Source organism: Convolutriloba macropyga, chromosome 6 (assembly GCF_964194025.1).
Source record: "Convolutriloba macropyga chromosome 6, txConMacr16.3, whole genome shotgun sequence".
NCBI classification, from domain to species: domain Eukaryota; kingdom Metazoa; phylum Xenacoelomorpha; order Acoela; family Convolutidae; genus Convolutriloba; species Convolutriloba macropyga.
Window position 1 is genome coordinate 63,549,316 of NC_134473.1, and position 17,820 is coordinate 63,567,135.

General features: G+C 36.6%; 2 protein-coding genes across 3 annotated transcripts in view; one reads left to right on the plus strand and one right to left on the minus strand.

Annotated features, from left to right (window-relative positions):
• Positions 1 to 17,820, plus strand: part of LOC142341852 (heterogeneous nuclear ribonucleoprotein H-like) — a 567,627-nt gene that overhangs the window by 480,924 nt on the left and 68,883 nt on the right. The window lies entirely within an intron of this gene.
• Positions 6,595 to 10,109, minus strand: LOC142341124 (transmembrane emp24 domain-containing protein A-like). The gene is made up of 2 exons (XM_075392014.1): positions 9,639 to 10,109; positions 6,595 to 7,492 (listed from the first exon to the last, which is right to left on the minus strand). Exons 1-2 carry the CDS (start codon positions 9,902 to 9,904, stop codon positions 6,979 to 6,981), a joined length of 780 nt encoding a protein of 259 aa, XP_075248129.1. The 5' UTR covers positions 9,905 to 10,109; the 3' UTR covers positions 6,595 to 6,978.

The following is a 17,820-nucleotide window of genomic DNA, read 5'->3' on the forward strand; positions in this document are numbered from 1 at the left end:
GCGCCGTTTGTCATGAAGCATTGCAACGCTGCTCTTCATGGTGATTTGCAACTCTGTTCGTCATGATGCATTGCAACTGTGTTCCTCATGATGCACTGAAACGCTGTTTGTCATGAAGCATTGCAACGCTGTTCTTCATGGTGATTTGCAACTCTGTTCGTCAATATGCATTGCAACTGTGTTCTTCATGATGCACTGAAACGTCGTGTGTCTCAAAGCATTGAAACGCTGTTCTTCATGGTGATTTGCAACTCTGTTCGCCATGATGCATTGCAACGCTGTTCTTCATGAGGCACGAAAACGCTGTTTGTCATGAAGCATTGCAACGCTGTTGTTCATGGTGATTTGCAACTCTGTTTGTCAAGATGCATTGCATCTGTGTTCTTCATGATGCACTGAACGCCGTTTGTCATGAAGCATTGCAACGCTGTGCTTCATGGTGATTTGCAACTCCGTTTGTCAAGATGATTTGCAACTGTGTTCTTCATGATGCACAGAAACGCCGTTTGTCGTGAAGCATTGCAACGCTGTTCTTCACCGTGATTTGCAACTCTGTTCGTCATGATGCATTGCAACTGTGTTCTTCAAGATGCAGTGAAACGCTGTTTGTCATGAAGCATTGCAATGCTAATCTTCATAGTGGTTTGACACTCTGCTATGTTCGTCAAGATGCATTGCAACTGCGTTACTCATGATGCACTGAAACGCCGTTTGTCATGAAGCATTGCAACTCTGTTCTTCATGGTGATTTGCAACTCTGTTAGCCACGATGCATTACAACCCTGTTCTTCATGATGCAGGAAAACGCCGTTTGTCAAGAAGCATTGCAACGCTGTCCTTCATGGTGATTTGCAACTCTGTTCCCCATGACACATTGCAACGCTGTTCTTCATTATGCACGGAAACGCTGTTTGTCATGAAGCACTGCAACGATATTCTTCATGGTGATTTGTAACACTGTTCGTCAAGATGCATTGCAACTGTGTTCTTCATGATGCTCTGAAACGCTTTTTGCCATGAAGCATTGCAACGCTGTTCTTCACGTTGATTTGCAACTCTGTTCGTCAAGATGCACTGCAACTGTGTTCTTCATGATGCACTGAAACGCCGTTTGTCATGGAGCATTGCAACGCTGTTCTTCATGGTGATTTGCAACTCTGTTTGTCATGACGCATTACAACGCTGTTCTTCATGGTGCACTGAAACGCTGTTTGTCATGAAGCACTGCAACGATATTCTTCATGGTGATTTGTAACACTGTTCGTCAAGATGCATTGCAATTGTGTTGTTCATGATGCAGTGAAACGCTGTTTGTCATGAAGCATTGCAGTGCTGTTCTTCATGATGATTTGCAACTCTTTTCGTCAAGATGCAATGCAAATGTGTTGTTCATGATGCACTGAAACGCTGTTTGTTATGAGACATTGCAACGCTGTCCATCATGGTGATTGGCATTTCTGTTCGTCAAGATGCATTGCAACTGTGTTGTTCATGATGCACTGAAACGCTGTTTGTCATGAAGCATTGCAGTGCTGTTCTTCATGATGATTTGCAACTCTTTTCGTCAAGATGCAATGCAAATGTGTTGTTCATGATGCACTGAAACGCTGTTTGTTATGAGACATTGCAACGCTGTTCATCATGGTGATTGGCATTTCTGTTCGTCAAGATGCATTGCAACTGTGTTCTTCATGATGCATTGAAACGCTGTTTGTCATGAAGCATTGCAACGCTGTTCTTCATGGTGATTTGCAACTCTCTTTTTCAAGATGCATTGCAACTATTTTCTTCATGATGCACTGAAACACTGTTTGTTACGAAGCATTGCAACGCTGTTTTTCATGGTGATTTGCAACTCTGTTCGTCGAGATTCATTGCAACTGTGTTCTTCATGATGCATTGAAACGCTGTTTGTCTTGAAGCATTGCAACGCTGTTCTTCATGGTGATTTGCAACTCTGTTTTTCAAGATGCATTACAACGCTGTTCTTCATGATGCACTGAAACGCTGTTTGTCATGAAGCACTGCAACGATATTCTTCATGGTGATTTGTAACACTGTTCGTCAAGATGCATTGCAATTGTGTTGTTCATGATGCAACGAAAGGCTGTTTGTCATGAAGCATTGCAATGCTGTTCTTCATGATGATTTGCAACTCTTTTCGTCAAGATGCAATGCAAATGTGTTGTTCATGATGCACTGAAACGCTGTTTGTTATGAGACATTGCAACGCTGTTCATCATGGTGATTGGCATTTCTGTTCGTCAAGATGCATTGCAACTGTGTTCTTCATGATGCATTGAAACGCTGTTTGTCATGAAGCATTGCAACGCTGTTCTTCATGGTGATTTGCAACTCTGTTTGTCATGACGCATTACAACGCTGTTCTTCATGATGCACTGAAACGTTGTTTGTCATGAAGCACTGCAACGATATTCTTCATGGTGATTTGTAACACTGTTCGTCAAGATGCATTGCAATTGTGTTGTTCATGATGCACTGAAACGCTGTTTGTCATGAAGCATTGCAGTGCTGTTCTTCATGATGATTTGCAACTCTTTTCGTCAAGACGCAATGCAAATGTGTTGTTCATGATGTACTGAAACGCTGTTTGTCATGAAGCATTGCAGTGCTGTTCTTCATGATGATTTGCAACTCTTTTCGTCAAGATGCAATGCAAATGTGTTGTTCATGATGCACTGAAACGCTGTTTGTTATGAGACATTGCAACGCTGTTCATCATGGTGATTGGCATTTCTGTACGTCAAGATGCATTGCAACTGTGTTCTTCATGATGCATTGAAACGCTGTTTGTCATGAAGCATTGCAACGCTGTTCTTCATGGTGATTTGCAACTCTGTTTTTCAAGATGCATTGCAACTATTTTCTTCATGATGCACTGAAACACTGTTTGTTATGAAGCATTGCAACGCTGTTTTTCATGGTGATTTGCAACTCTGTTCGTCGAGATTCATTGCAACTGTGTTCTTCATGATGCATTGAAACGCTGTTTGTCATGAAGCATTGCAACGCTGTTCTTCATGGTGATTTGTAACACTGTTTTTCGAGATGCATTGCAACTATTTTCTTCATGATGCACTGAAACACTGTTTGTTATGAAGCATTGCAACGCTGTTTTTCATGGTGATTTGCAACTCTGTTTTTCAAGATGCATTACAACGCTGTTCTTCATGATGCACTGAAACGCTGTTTGTCATGAAGCACTGCAACGATATTCTTCATGGTGATTTGTAACACTGTTCGTCAAGATGCATTGCAATTGTGTTGTTCATGATGCACTGAAACGCTGTTTGTCATGAAGCATTGCAGTGCTGTTCTTCATGATGATTTGCAACTCTTTTCGTCAAGATGCAATGCAAGTGTGTTGTTCATGATGCACTGAAACGCTGTTTGTTATGAGACATTGCAACGCTGTTCATCATGGTGATTGGCATTTCTGTTCGTCAAGATGCATTGCAACTGTGTTCTTCATGATGCATTGAAACGCTGTTTGTCATGAAGCATTGCAACGCTGTTCTTCATGGTGATTTGCAACTCTGTTTGTCATGACGCATTACAACGCTGTTCTTCATGATGCACTGAAACGCTGTTTGTCATGAAGCACTGCAACGATATTCTTCATGGTGATTTGTAACACTGTTCGTCAAGATGCATTGCAATTGTGTTGTTCATGATGCACTGAAACGCTGTTTGTCATGAAGCATTGCAGTGCTGTTCTTCATGATGATTTGCAACTCTTTTCGTCAAGATGCAATGCAAATGTGTTGTTCATGATGCGCTGAAACGCTGTTTGTTATGAGACATTGCAACGCTGTTCATCATGGTGATTGGCATTTCTGTTCGTCAAGATGCATTGCAACTGTGTTGTTCATGATGCACTGAAACGCTGTTTGTCATGAAGCATTGCAGTGCTAATCTTCATGATGATTTGCAACTCTTTTCGTCAAGATGCAATGCAAATGTGTTGTTCATGATGCACTGAAACGCTGTTTGTTATGAGACATTGCAACGCTGTTCATCATGGTGATTGGCATTTCTGTTCGTCAAGATGCATTGCAACTGTGTTCTTCATGATGCATTGAAACACTGTTTGTCATGAAGCATTGCAACGCTGTTCTTCATGGTGATTTGCAACTCTGTTTTTCAAGATGCATTGCAACTATTTTCTTCATGATGCACTGAAACACTGTTTGTTATGAAGCATTGCAACGCTGTTTTTCATGGTGATTTGCAACTCTGTTCGTCGAGATTCATTGCAACTGTGTTCTTCATGATGCATTGAAACGCTGTTTGTCATGAAGCATTGCAACGCTGTTCTTCATGGTGATTTGCAACTCTGTTTTTCAAGATGCAGTGCAACTAATTTCTTCATGATGCACTGAAACACTGTTTGTTATGAAGCATTGCAACGCTGTTTTTCATGGTGATTTGCAACTCTGTTCGTCGAGATTCATTGCAACTGTGTTCTTCATGATGCATTGAAACGCTGTTTGTTATGAAGCATTGCAACGCTGTTCTTCATGGTGATTTGCAACTCTGTTCGTCAAGATTCATTGCAACTGTGTTCTTCATGATGCATTGAAACGCTGTTCGTCATGAAGCATTGCAACGCTGTTCTTCATGGTGATTTGCAACTCTGTTTTTCAAGATGCATTACAACGCTGTTCTTCATGATGCACTGAAACGCTGTTTGTCATGAAGCACTGCGACGATATTCTTCAAGGTGATTTGTAACACTGTTCGTCAAGATGCATTGCAATTGTGTTGTTCATGATGCACTGAAACGCTGTTTGTCATGAAGCATTGCAGTGCTGTTCTTCATGATGATTTGCAACTCTTTTCGTCAAGATGCAATGCAAATGTGTTGTTCATGATGCACTGAAACGCTGTTTGTTATGAGACATTGCAACGCTGTTCATCATGGTGATTGGCATTTCTGTTCGTCAAGATGCATTGCAACTGTGTTCTTCATGATGCATTGGAACGCTGTTTGTCATGAAGCATTGCAACGCTGTTCTTCATGGTGATTTGCAACTCTGTTTGTCATGACGCATTACAACGCTGTTCTTCATGATGCACTGAAACGCTGTTTGTCATGAAGCATTGCAGTGCTGTTCTTCATGATGATTTGCAACTCTTTTCGTCAAGATGCAATGCAAATGTGTTGTTCATGATGCACTGAAACGCTGTTTGTTATGAGACATTGCAACGCTGTTCATCATGGTGATTGACATTTCTGTTCGTCAAGATGCATTGCAACTGTGTTGTTCATGATGCACTGAAACGCTGTTTGTCATGAAGCATTGCAGTGCTGTTCTTCATGATGATTTGCAACTCTTTTCGTCAAGATGCAATGCAAATGTGTTGTTCATGATGCGCTGAAACGCTGTTTGTTATGAGACATTGCAACGCTGTTCATCATGGTGATTGGCATTTCTGTTCGTCAAGATGCATTGCAACTGTGTTCTTCATGATGCATTGAAACGCTGTTTGTCATGAATCATTGCAACGCTGTTCTTCATGGTGATTTGCAACTCTGTTTTTCAAGATGCATTGCAACTATTTTCTTCATGATGCACTGAAACACTGTTTGTTATGAAGCATTGCAACGCTGTTTTTCATGGTGATTTGCAACTCTGTTCGTCGAGATTCATTGCAACTGTGTTCTTCATGATGCATTGAAACGCTGTTTGTCATGAAGCATTGCAACGCTGTTCTTCATGGTGATTTGCAACTCTGTTTTTCAAGATGCATTGCAACTAATTTCTTCATGATGCACTGAAACACTGTTTGTTATGAAGCATTGCAACGCTGTTTTTCATGGTGATTTGCAACTCTGTTCGTCGAGATTCATTGCAACTGTGTTCTTCATGATGCATTGAAACGCTGTTTGTTATGAAGCATTGCAACGCTGTTCTTCATGGTGATTTGCAACTCTGTTCGTCAAGATTCATTGCAACTGTGTTCTTCATGATGCATTGAAACGCTGTTCGTCATGAAGCATTGCAACGCTGTTCGTCATGGTGAGTTGCAACTCTGTTCTTCATGAAGCATTGCAACGAATGAAGTATTGGTCATTTTGTACGAACTTAAGGATCTCAGCACTTTCTTCCTTTCGTGCCATAGTCTTTTTCTAAAAGTCCTAAAACTATAAAAACAAAACCTGCTGATGTTTGATCATATACCTAGAAGAGGTCCTAGGAAAACAATCAGTTGGAATACAGAATTACAGAATTTTCACAACTAGCCAATCAGCATTGAGAAATTTTTCCTTCTCTGTTCTGGTTGTTTGATTTCATGAACTACGTTTACCACATCTAGCATGAATAAAAGATTAAACCTAATAATGAAAACGAGTAATTTTATTGTAAAGCTGCTTACATATTCGGCTGTGATAGATTCATATCAAGGCGAGACGCTGAGGCATGGCCATGGCCACAGCGAGGAGTGATAAAACACAACAAATCACAATGAATGAGTACGAATATATTTCGTTGATTTTAGGCCAGTAGAAAGCTTTTTTTTTACAATACCCCAATTTTCTACATTAATAGACGTCAGCTTTAAAACTCATCACATCTACAAGAGCTGACTTTGAGTGTTTTGTGCGTGACATCAAACAAATTTTAATTAAAATTGAACCATATAATGACAACAAATCAATTATGAATTACATTTCTGGATTTAATTTCATTATTAATTACATTTCTAATAATCACATTTTTAGAGCTATATGAAAAAGGAAAGGCACAAATGAAATTATGCAAAAAAGAAGTGATGCCTTGGTCGAGGTGTGAGCGGGAAAAGTTTCTAAAAAGTACAAATTTTCCGATGAACGCTGTGATTTAATGTGAGAATTTAAGCGTTAAGCGTTGAAAAAAGTTTTTTCATCGCAACTCTTACTTTTTTCTGTCCAAAACTCGACCCAGGTGACAGCAATTTAAACAATTATGCAATTTATGCATGAGGATTTGCGTCTGTTCTTTTTGGTTTTTTGAAGAGAAATAATCTTCTCAAAAGAGTGACTTGAACTATTGGCGAACCACACATGAAGATAATTTCAACTATACTCCAGTTCGAAATTCTGTCGTGCAAACCTTGTGCATGGTACCAATGGTCTGCCATTCTTAACCTGGCTCCGTTTTGGGTTTCCTGGACTCTATGCATGTTATAATTGATTGCTTCTAGCGCCGCGTCGGAGTATGTTAGCACTGTTGGAACTTTCTTTTTGGCCTGTTTTTGAAGCGATTCCGTTTCTGCGGGGTGTAATGAGAAGAAAACAATTTTGGCCGAGACGCTGCTAAATTTGTTACTCAGACAAAATTTCCATTCACCTTCGCTGATTTCAAGGGATCCACTGAATTCCTTTTTCCTTCGTTCCTTGATTATGTGGGTGCCTTTCGGGGTGAGGGCGTTGATGTCGATGTCTTTGCTTCGACCACCTTTTAGCACTCGTACGTTTAAGTTGTATCTGAAAACAGACAACATTTCAAAGAGTTTTTTTTTACCGTGTTGATGACAAATGTTTGGTCTTACACTTGAAAAACTATCGATTTCTTTAGTTTTCTCAGAAGCGAAAGCCTGCAGCTAACGTCAACAAAATAAAATTAACATAACATAATGATAATGTTGAAAGCGCACAAAAACGTTTAAAAAATGGTAACACTAAAAAATTTTTTATTAACTAACTATTTTGTTAAAGTTTATAAAGCAAATATCGGAAATTTTGATTTTAAAACGCTTGGAAAGTTGAGATATCATTATACATAATCTAAACATCTCTATCGTTTCTCACAAAAGTACAGCGTTGTTATCGCAAAATTTTAGGTGAATTGTAAAAAGTGTATCTTATAAAAATATATGCTCGGAGATGTAATTGATTATGTTGAACTATCCACTAATAATGAGGTGTGCTTGCTTCAGATAATGAAAAATTATCAAAAAAATATGAAAATTTGCTGATAGTTTTGGCATCCACTACGATTGTCTACGATTGGCATCCAATATGTTTGAGTGCTATTCCTTTTTGAGCACATTTGAAAATGAGCTCAGAAAAAGTGAAGTTTTCATGCGGCGTTTTGTCATCTAGGTGTGAAAAACAAAATTTCAAAAAAATTAATTACGTGAAAAGTTGTCTGAAAGTGGACAAAATGGCGCCAATTTGCCGATACTGTTAATTCTAACAATTTTTTGCAAAAATAAAAAAGATAGTGTGAAATAGAGAATTTTTCTTATTCCTGCGATATTGGAAATTTAAGTAAAAACTAGTTTCAGTTTAAAAAATACTTCCAGTTTAAGATATGAAACACACTTTTTCAGTTTAGAAGTCATGCATCGAGTAACAAGTAGACAATAAATTTTATGAAACTAAGATTACACGGAACATTTTATGACTGATTTCAATTCAATTTTAAAAGTTCAGGTTTTATTTGAATATGTATTATGATACGTGACAAAAAACGTGAGTTCGATTTTTTTAATTTTTTATTAAATTTTTAAAAATTTGTCGCAAAATAAGGAGTTTATTCAATTCGCTTAATCGCGATTAAACGAAAACGTCAAATTTTCAGATAATATGGGGAAACCTGTCCTTTCTGGGTCCTTTCGTCTTTCAGTAAATATTTAATTCAGATTTGTTAGTGAGCATGTTTTCGTGGAATCAGAAAACAAATCAGAAAACGATCAATGCAATTGGCTTAACATCTTGATCTAAAGAACATGTTGTTTTCTACTGTGCAAGAACTGTCCTCACATATTCTCAGCTCAGCTGAAATAGGAAATATAATTATTTGTATGGATTTTTTCTACAATTTCTGCTGAATTCTCCTTATTTTAATAGTGTTACTTCATGTAAATCTGTCAAATTTATCTTTTGAACGATTATTTCATTATTTTTGGTCGCAAAAGTTTAAAATTTTATAAACATTATAGACTCTGATTGCTCTTAGTTTGAATAATTATTCGGTTAATTAGTCGTTGTTTTATCTGGATTACATTTTTTATCACCCTCAAAAACACCACAAATTTCTACGAGATTGTATATTATGAAATTCTTAGTTGTCAAACGCTAAGCAAATTGACTTTTTAAGAAAAGAAATGGATACATATGGCTAATGTGTTTGAGACGGGCAATTGCTTAAAATTTTCATACAACTGATTTTTGAAACTATAAATGAAATTAGAGGTTAGTACCCAGATGGCTGTTGGTGATTGATAAATTGACAGAAAATCAAGAAAATACACTAATTTTAGCCCTTCGGTTGCCTATCGAAGGAGCATCAATTGCCACTAGTAGCTCGTAAAACTACCTGATTTATCGATAACATTGAAAAAAATTCCGTTTGATTTTCATTTAAGATTTTTGTTTATTTGAAAATTATGAAATATGGGTTACACCAAAAACGTTCAAACTTTTTCATGAAAATTTTATAAAATGTATATTTATATATTGAGGAATGCTTACTTGAAGTCTGTCGGCTCTAGCCCCAACAAAATGTTGCAAATTTAGATAATTTTTCATATAACTAAGCCGGCTTTCTATTCCGTTTGTTTTTACTCGGAAAATTCAACGGAATATCTACCTAATATTCAGATATCTATTTAAGAAATCATCTTACTTCAAGTTGGTCAGCTCTCTTAAATCGAAGAATTCGTGAAAACAGAATTCTTCACGTGCTGCGATCTTCAGTCTAAACTCTCCTCCTTCATTCCTGGATGGTAGCCACTGACCCTTGTTGACCTCTGGCTCTACATTACCCTGTTGTTGTTTTCCCATCATATTACTAGGGTTCACATCAGTCGAGGCTACAGATGGCAGTAGGTAAAAATAAACATGACAAATTAGAGATAATTTTAATGCTAATAAGTTGTGATTTGTGTTCATTTTATTAGTGGCATAAAAATTTATCCCAATTAATGTTATTGATTTCAAACTATGGTCTGGTTAAGAATTATTTTAGCTTTGTTGTCTCTATCGATGAGTTGGCAGTGTAAATAGAAAATGCTTTTTAAATCAAAAATGCTTTTTGGCATGAGTATATGGATATTGATTTAAAAATAGTTCACCAATAAGGAATTGTTAATAAAAAATAAACCAGTGTAGTAGTAGAGTTATAACTATGTATGTTGAGATCCTGCTTCAATTGCATATTGCACGAATGTGGTTGCACACGTGTCACCAAGCATGCAGTTTGCTAACCGCTACGTGGTCGCAATTGAAAAAAAAATATTGATCTTTTCTTGTTTGAAAAACTGTGAGATATGTACTCGCGCATTAAAACGGACATTAGTTCCTATGGATTGAAAGGAAGGTTAAGGAGCTCGTTGATGAAGACAAAATTAGATAACATTAGTTTTAGAATCCTTGAAAAGTCCTCGAAGAATATAGGTCTCCTAATTTGAAAGTAAATACACCCAACCCAAGAAATGAAATTCGAAATATTTTCCCAAGATATTGATACGGTTCTTGTTTAGAAAGCTTCACGATCTGTACAAAATTGCAAGCTATTTGCCTGTTTTTATTAGGAAGATTAAGATCTTGCAGAATTAGGATGGTTATCCAGATATCATCAAGGCCTGTGAAGATTTATCATTAAAAAATAGTTAATTGAAACCATGACAAAGAGTGGTCAATATAAAATCAAGATCTTGGATTGCTTCTTTATACTAGAACAAAAGTAAATCATACAAGATCTTGGAAGATTATTGCAAAAAATCCTGCAAGGTGTTGCAAGACAAAGTTAATATTGGACGATTTCACAAGAAATAGTTAATCTTTCAAGATTCTTGCAAGAATTTTGCAGGATTAATTTTTATGGGGCAAAAAAAAATTAAGATTGAATTTGAGATTCCAAAACTAGGTCAGTTGCACCAAGTATTGTTTCACTGTGAGTTTAGAAAACACGTGGATCAAAGTAACATCAGCCAGCAAAAAAATCGACAGCAAATCTGAATTTATTCTTAAGTTTTTTGCAATGCATTCAATACGAAAATTAGTTAGATAAATAATTATAAAAAGCAAAATTATATTGTCTCAATTTACCTTTACTTGACTCAATTTATCTCAATTTACCTATAGAAGAGTGTCATTGTTTCGACCCTAGTTCTATATCAGGAACTATCTGCTCGAATGGTTTCTTGATTAGTGAATTTCGGCCGATGAATATATTTGATGTAGAAAGTTATGAGTGATAACAATAGAAAACCCATAGAGCGTTGAATAAGTAATCAATAAGAGCTTTTTGAATATCGTCCTTTTCGAGGAAATATCAAGGTTTGTGAACACTTGTCGGATTTCCGTAGTTTTGGTTCACTTTTCCCTTATTTTGCCCCATTTTTGACCATCTTTGCCAAAAAATATGAGAAAATTTTTAATGATAGTGATTTGTTGTGACTGTAAAGGGTTTCTTGAACTCTTTGATTCTTTCTTTTTCGGCTCAAATTTCAACTCTAATTTTGGAGTTTCCTTATTTTCATCAAAAATTTCATCAAAGATGCCATTTTGAGCCCATTCTACCCAAATTTGCAACAATATACTTCATATTGAACGTAGTATATTTTACTTCAAATTTTAATACTAAAATCTTCAGGCCTGCCTTTTGGTTGTTTAAACAGATATTTAGTCAAAATTTATTATTATTTAATGATATATTTCTCTTAACTGGAAAACAAATTTTCTTTCGGCCTTGATCTCAAACATTTTCAAAGTAAAATGAGAAACTGTGGTAATTGGGGACAATTCTACTTCACACTCAACCGTTTGGTTTTCGTTTTTGCCTTTTATCTTTTTAATTTTGCCTCGAGTGCTTCTGAAACTGAAACAATTGGTGTGCAGTTGCTCTAGTTGCTATTTTTGACGCAATTAATGAAAAGCTAACATATCAAACTTTTTAAATTACCTGAGTTTTGCTTTTGTTGTGTATTTTGTACGCTACCTGTTTTGACTAAATTTTTGTGAAAACATACGCACTCATTATTTAAAGAGAAGTTTAAGGTCAATTAAACTGCCTGTTTTCAGGAATTCATTATGTTCAAGTTTAACCAGAGTCATTTTTTTGTTTTTATATGAAATGAAATGTAATCAATTGATTTTCTTTGCTCTCTTTTGTCAACAAATTGTCCAAATTCCTCACTTTAGTAGTTTTATGCCTGAAATTGTTATATTGCACTTGCTTGGCACGTTCAGACACAACCAAAGATCTTCAAGTCCTGCAAATTAAAAACTACATTTTTTTTAGAAATAGGCAAGAACAAATCGATGAAGATCGACTGAATTTAAACCCTTGTTAAATGACATTTTTTGCAAAAGAAGTATCGCCAAGTACTGAAATGAAATATTTAAAATCACGACAGGTATTATACTTCCAAATCTTTGATTTCCAAGATGTTTAAGAATGCTCACATTTTTGAGTTATTACCGTGTTAATGTTTTGGCTCCTCGCATATAAAAAAACTCGTCCCGTTGACTCGAAATTGTATTGATGAATGAATAAATCAGACTTCTTTGGGAAATTGATTTTCGGTCTCTATCAGGTTGGTGAGATATGTGAATATAGCCAGCACTTTGTTAGAAATATCTAACTTTACGTGAACACCATGTCTAGTATTATGCTTTCAACTTCGAATCGTGTGCATCCTATATGATATACATCTTCAAAACAAATTTCTTCTTATACATCTTTAATACAAATTTTTTCTGAAAACTTAATTAAAATTTGTTTTTAAAGTTGTTGAGCGAGAGGCGTCCACGTATTGTACAACTCCTCATTATAAAAGTGATACTATGTTTTGATTCTTTGTCCGAGCCTAATGCTTTATTTCCAGGTTCAAATTTGGTTGCAGTTTTAATATTGGGATATGAACGCAAAACAATGTTCTGTATATTTTGACTGCTTTCTTAAAGAAATCATCGTGGATTTTTTTTCTATTACGTGAGATGAACAAAAACTTGTTAATTTGACAAAACAATAGTTTACAAAACAATTTAGTGCATTATACTTTCGTACTTGCTATTGGCTGCTGAGTTTGACAAGCTCAATACATTTAATTCATTAAATTAAACGAAACCATTTCATTCGAAAGTTGTTAAGTGGGAGATGTTAAACTCTTTCCCAGCATTGTTCCCAGAAAAAAGCTTACAGACGCATTTTTATATTTTGGTAATTAACAGAATAATATCTGTGGAACTGTTTCATGAAGCATTTGGCCTGCTGAAATGTATAAAATCTCTTTTGGCACTTCATTTTAGTTGATGCTCTTCCAATTATTTCGATAAATTGTGTACCTTTACTTCTAAATTGTTGCTTGCTTTCTTTCACTATTGATGGCATTACATTGATCAGTTACATACAAATTGAACAAAAGCCTTCCCATATTTCCTTTTGGTACACATCTTATCACTTGTGTCCAATTAAATTTGTTGGTTATAATGTTAACCCAAGATCAGGTCAGCTACCCAACACAGGTATCGGCCTGACCGGTTTGTGCTGCGGACAGGGGGGGGGGGTGCGACTCAACTCAATGGTCTGCAATTTGGGTCGCTTCTTCCATCTGGCCAATGTCAGTTTTTGGTCTGTTCGGTCTGGCCAATACCCACATTTCGGTCTGTTTGATCTGAAAAATACCCACATTTTGGTCCGTTTGGTCTGACCAATACCCATGGTCGCGGACAGTGGGGCTCCATACCAAACATACTGAAAAATAAGTATCGTCCAGACCAAACAGACCCTAACCCAGAGTGTTGTGCAGACCATCGGTCAGACGGAACAGATTCTAGGTCAGACCATTGTCCAGACTATTGGCCAGATGAAACAGACCCGAGGCCAGACCATTGGCCGGACCCACTTAAACGTGTAGAAGCATCCAAAAAAATTTACAATATATCCCTTTCATTTTATGAACGAGAAATGAATATGAAGTAGAAAATTAGTCAGAAAACTAATGACTTCAAGACCAATGCGAATTTCAAAAATTAGTTTGATGAAGTAGTCTAATCATCTATAAGTAGATGTTGGTTTCCAATGATCAACTGTAGTTTTGAAAAACAGTCAATGCAGAAGACGTTGATACAATTTGCAGAGGATCAGCACCTCTATTGGCTGAGCCTCTAGGCCTTGAATATGGTTATCTACCAGACCAAATTTGCCCAAATGTGGTTATGGCCGAAACCAGACAGACCAAATTTTTGGCAGAACGAAATGTGGGTATTGGACAGACCAAAGAGATCAAAACAGACCGAAAAGTGGGCACTAGCCAGACCAAAATGTGCCTATTCACCAGAGCAAGCAGACCGAAATTAGGGTATTGGCCTAACCCAAGGGATCAAAAATTGCCATTGGCCAGACAAGAGCCGCGACCCAAACTGTTCCAGACTATTGAACTAGGTCGCAACGGACCCACTGTCCGCAACCCACGACGTCCCTACCTCTTTTGGGTTGTAGATCTCATCTTGGGAAATGTTGCAGAAATATTTTGAGGAGTTTTCAAATCTGTTTTCTTAAGTTTCAGGATGAAGTTTTCGTGAGATCAGGTATCAAATACTTCAGACAAATCTAATAAAATTTCAATTTGAAACAATGTGAACGAACTTTTCTCATCGCAGCTGAAGTGGATTTTGTCCGCAAAACTTGATGAATAAGTTTTCCTAGGGGATTCATTAAAACTTCGATCACTAACTTGCATTCGCTCAAACATTGTGGTCTTTATGCAACATTTGTGATTGATCGTTTCGGGTAACGTTTATAACTCTCGACCTCTTATTATCCTATTTTTATGCTCTCTCTCTCTCTCTCTCTCTCTCTCTCTCTCTCTCTCTTTCAAATCTTTAGTCGCACGAATGAGAAGCGCATCGAAATTGGTTTTATGTTCTCACTTTAAATCATACTAGTAGCTTTTTTAGACCCTAATAACATCATATGGCGCCCCTGAACAGCTGGGGCTTCCCACATACGTCCCCTCTCATGACTTAGGCAGCACGAGAATTTCGCACTGGACCCACTGTTCGCAACCCACTTCGGTCTGGCCAATACTTCTCTTGGGTAGCTGATCTCATCCTGGGAAATGTTGCAAAAAAATTTTAGAGAAGTTTATAAATCTGTTTTCTTATATTTTAAGGATGAAGTTTTTGTGAGATCAGGTATCAAATTATTTAGACAAATCTAATAAAATATCAAGTTGAAACAATTTGAATGGAATTTTCTGAGCGCAGCAGAAGTGGATTCTCTCCGTGAAACTTGATCGATATATTTTCCTGTTCGATTCGTTTTAAAAATTCTATCACGACTACTAACTTGGATTCGTTCAAATTGGTTTACTGAAGGATGGTGGTGTTTGATAGTTTATCCCATCCAAGAATTTTGAGAACTTTGGGCAGGCAAAAAACATTTTCTATATCACCGCGTCTTTCATCTCCAAATCAGGAACTGCACTCGTATCTATGAAAGCGCACAAGTGGGCTTTCTTGTTCAATTTTACAAAATTGTCAAATGGCACTATTCAGATCGCTTAAGCAAAGGCGCATTTTAAACGTTAATAAGTTTAGAGTGGACTTTGAAGCAGTCAATATTGTCGTTTTTGTGCAACATTTGTTTTTGATTGTTTCAGATAACGTTTAACGCACTCTTGACCTCTCAATCTTTGGGTCAACTTTTTGTGCCCTCTCTCTGTCTCAAAACCTTAGGGGGATGTTTTCTTACCTTAAATTGATGTTCTCACTTTAAATCCTACTAGTAGCCTTTATAAACCTGAATAACATCGTATCACCATATGACGCCCCTGACCAACTGCGTCCTCCCGCATACGTCCTCCCACATGAATTAGTCAGTACGAGAATTTAACTTCATCATCTGTTTCAAAGAAATGCGTATCTGAAGTTAGTCGTTGTTTTCTTTATTGAGGAGTGTAGTTACCTCATTTGGTTAATTTCCAATACATTTTTGGATTCTAAAAAAACAAACCTGGCTGCTATTGTTAGAAGTAAGACACAGGGAACAGCTATAACCAACTAGATAACCTTAAACGAGGCACCTCCGAACCAAAATTCTCACGACTAATTAAAATTTTCAGAAAAAATGACGAAATAGTTTACTGGAAACAAACAGTTTACCTAAAAAAAAGTAGGCTTCAGAGATACTGAAAACATTAACATCATCTTCTCTAGGAATCTCGAAGATGTTCCGCTGACTGAAAGCACTATAAACTGGGACAGTGATAATTGCGCTTTTACTTTTGAAACACAAGGAAAGCGCCCGTGTATTCAGAAAGCCTGCACAAAATACTTCATAGCCGATCTGAATGCTAGGATCCCATTGGTTTTGATGCAGGGGAACAAAGGCAATTATTGTTATCCAACCAGAATTGCCACGGAAAAGCTAGATTTCTTGAATTATTTTTAGGATCTGAAGTTAGTCGTTGTTTTCTTTATTGAGGAGTGTAGTTACCTCATTTGGTTAATTTCCAATACATTTTTGGATTCTAAAAAAACAAACCTGGCTGCTATTGTTAGAAGTAAGACACAGGGAACAGCTATAACCAACTAGATAACCTTAAACGAGGCACCTCCGAACCAAAATTCTCACGACTAATTAAAATTTTCAGAAAAAATGACGAAATAGTTTACTGGAAACAAACAGTTTACCTAAAAAAAAGTAGGCTTCAGAGATACTGAAAACATTAACATCATCTTCTCTAGGAATCTCGAAGATGTTCCGCTGACTGAAAGCACTATAAACTGGGACAGTGATAATTGCGCTTTTACTTTTGAAACACAAGGAAAGCGCCCGTGTATTCAGAAAGCCTGCACAAAATACTTCATAGCCGATCTGAATGCTAGGATCCCATTGGTTTTGATGCAGGGGAACAAAGGCAATTATTGTTATCCAACCAGAATTGCCACGGAAAAGCTAGATTTCTTGAATTATTTTTAGGATCAGATTGTCTTCAGATTGCTCTCGATAAATGCCCAGGATCGACCGATTGGCGTTGCCGAGGTCTTAAGAAAAGTTATGAGCCTAAAATGTAGTTAAATGCCTTAAAGGAACTCTAATTGGTCAGGAGAGAAGTACACTTGTGCATTGAACAGAAGAGACATGATATTCACGCACTTAAGCTGTACCAAATTTATTGTGCCCAACCTTTTTGAAAAAAAAACGGAGAACCTTTATGATAGCGCCACTTTTTGGACAATTTTCAATTTTTTGAAGGCATCCTAGGCTATTATATGTGGTATAAATTTAAAAGTTCACTTCGTCTAGAATTTCACTGCAATAGGGAAAACTTTTAAAAAATTTTGCTTTTTGGAACGAAACTTTGAACATTTTTAGACAGCAATTTAGACCTATTTCTGACCATTTTTAACAAAGAACTATTGAATTCAATCATTTACATAAACTAGTGGTTTTTTATTGTTTTGTCAATGTTTCCAGATAGTAGAGATAAACGGAGAAATGGAGTAAACAATTTAGCCCCTTTTTAGACTTTTAATCAAGTCTGAACCCGAATCTCACCTGTGTTAAGCTGATTTTCTTCAAGAGTTCGGTTCGTTTTGAATCTTTCTTAAAATTTTGACAAAAAGGAAGAAACTTTTTAATATCTGTCTACTATTGGCTAATTGTTGTTGAAAATAAACAAACTACGCAAATACATTATATCGAACCTGAAGGATTAACAAAATTTTAGATTACAGTGATAGCATGCACTTTTACTGCAGGCACAAAGAACACCTTTCATTTGAAAAAAATTTGTCTTTTTTAAATTTTAACCGTTCTTAATGATATCAATGAATTTTCTCATAACTGTGTCATT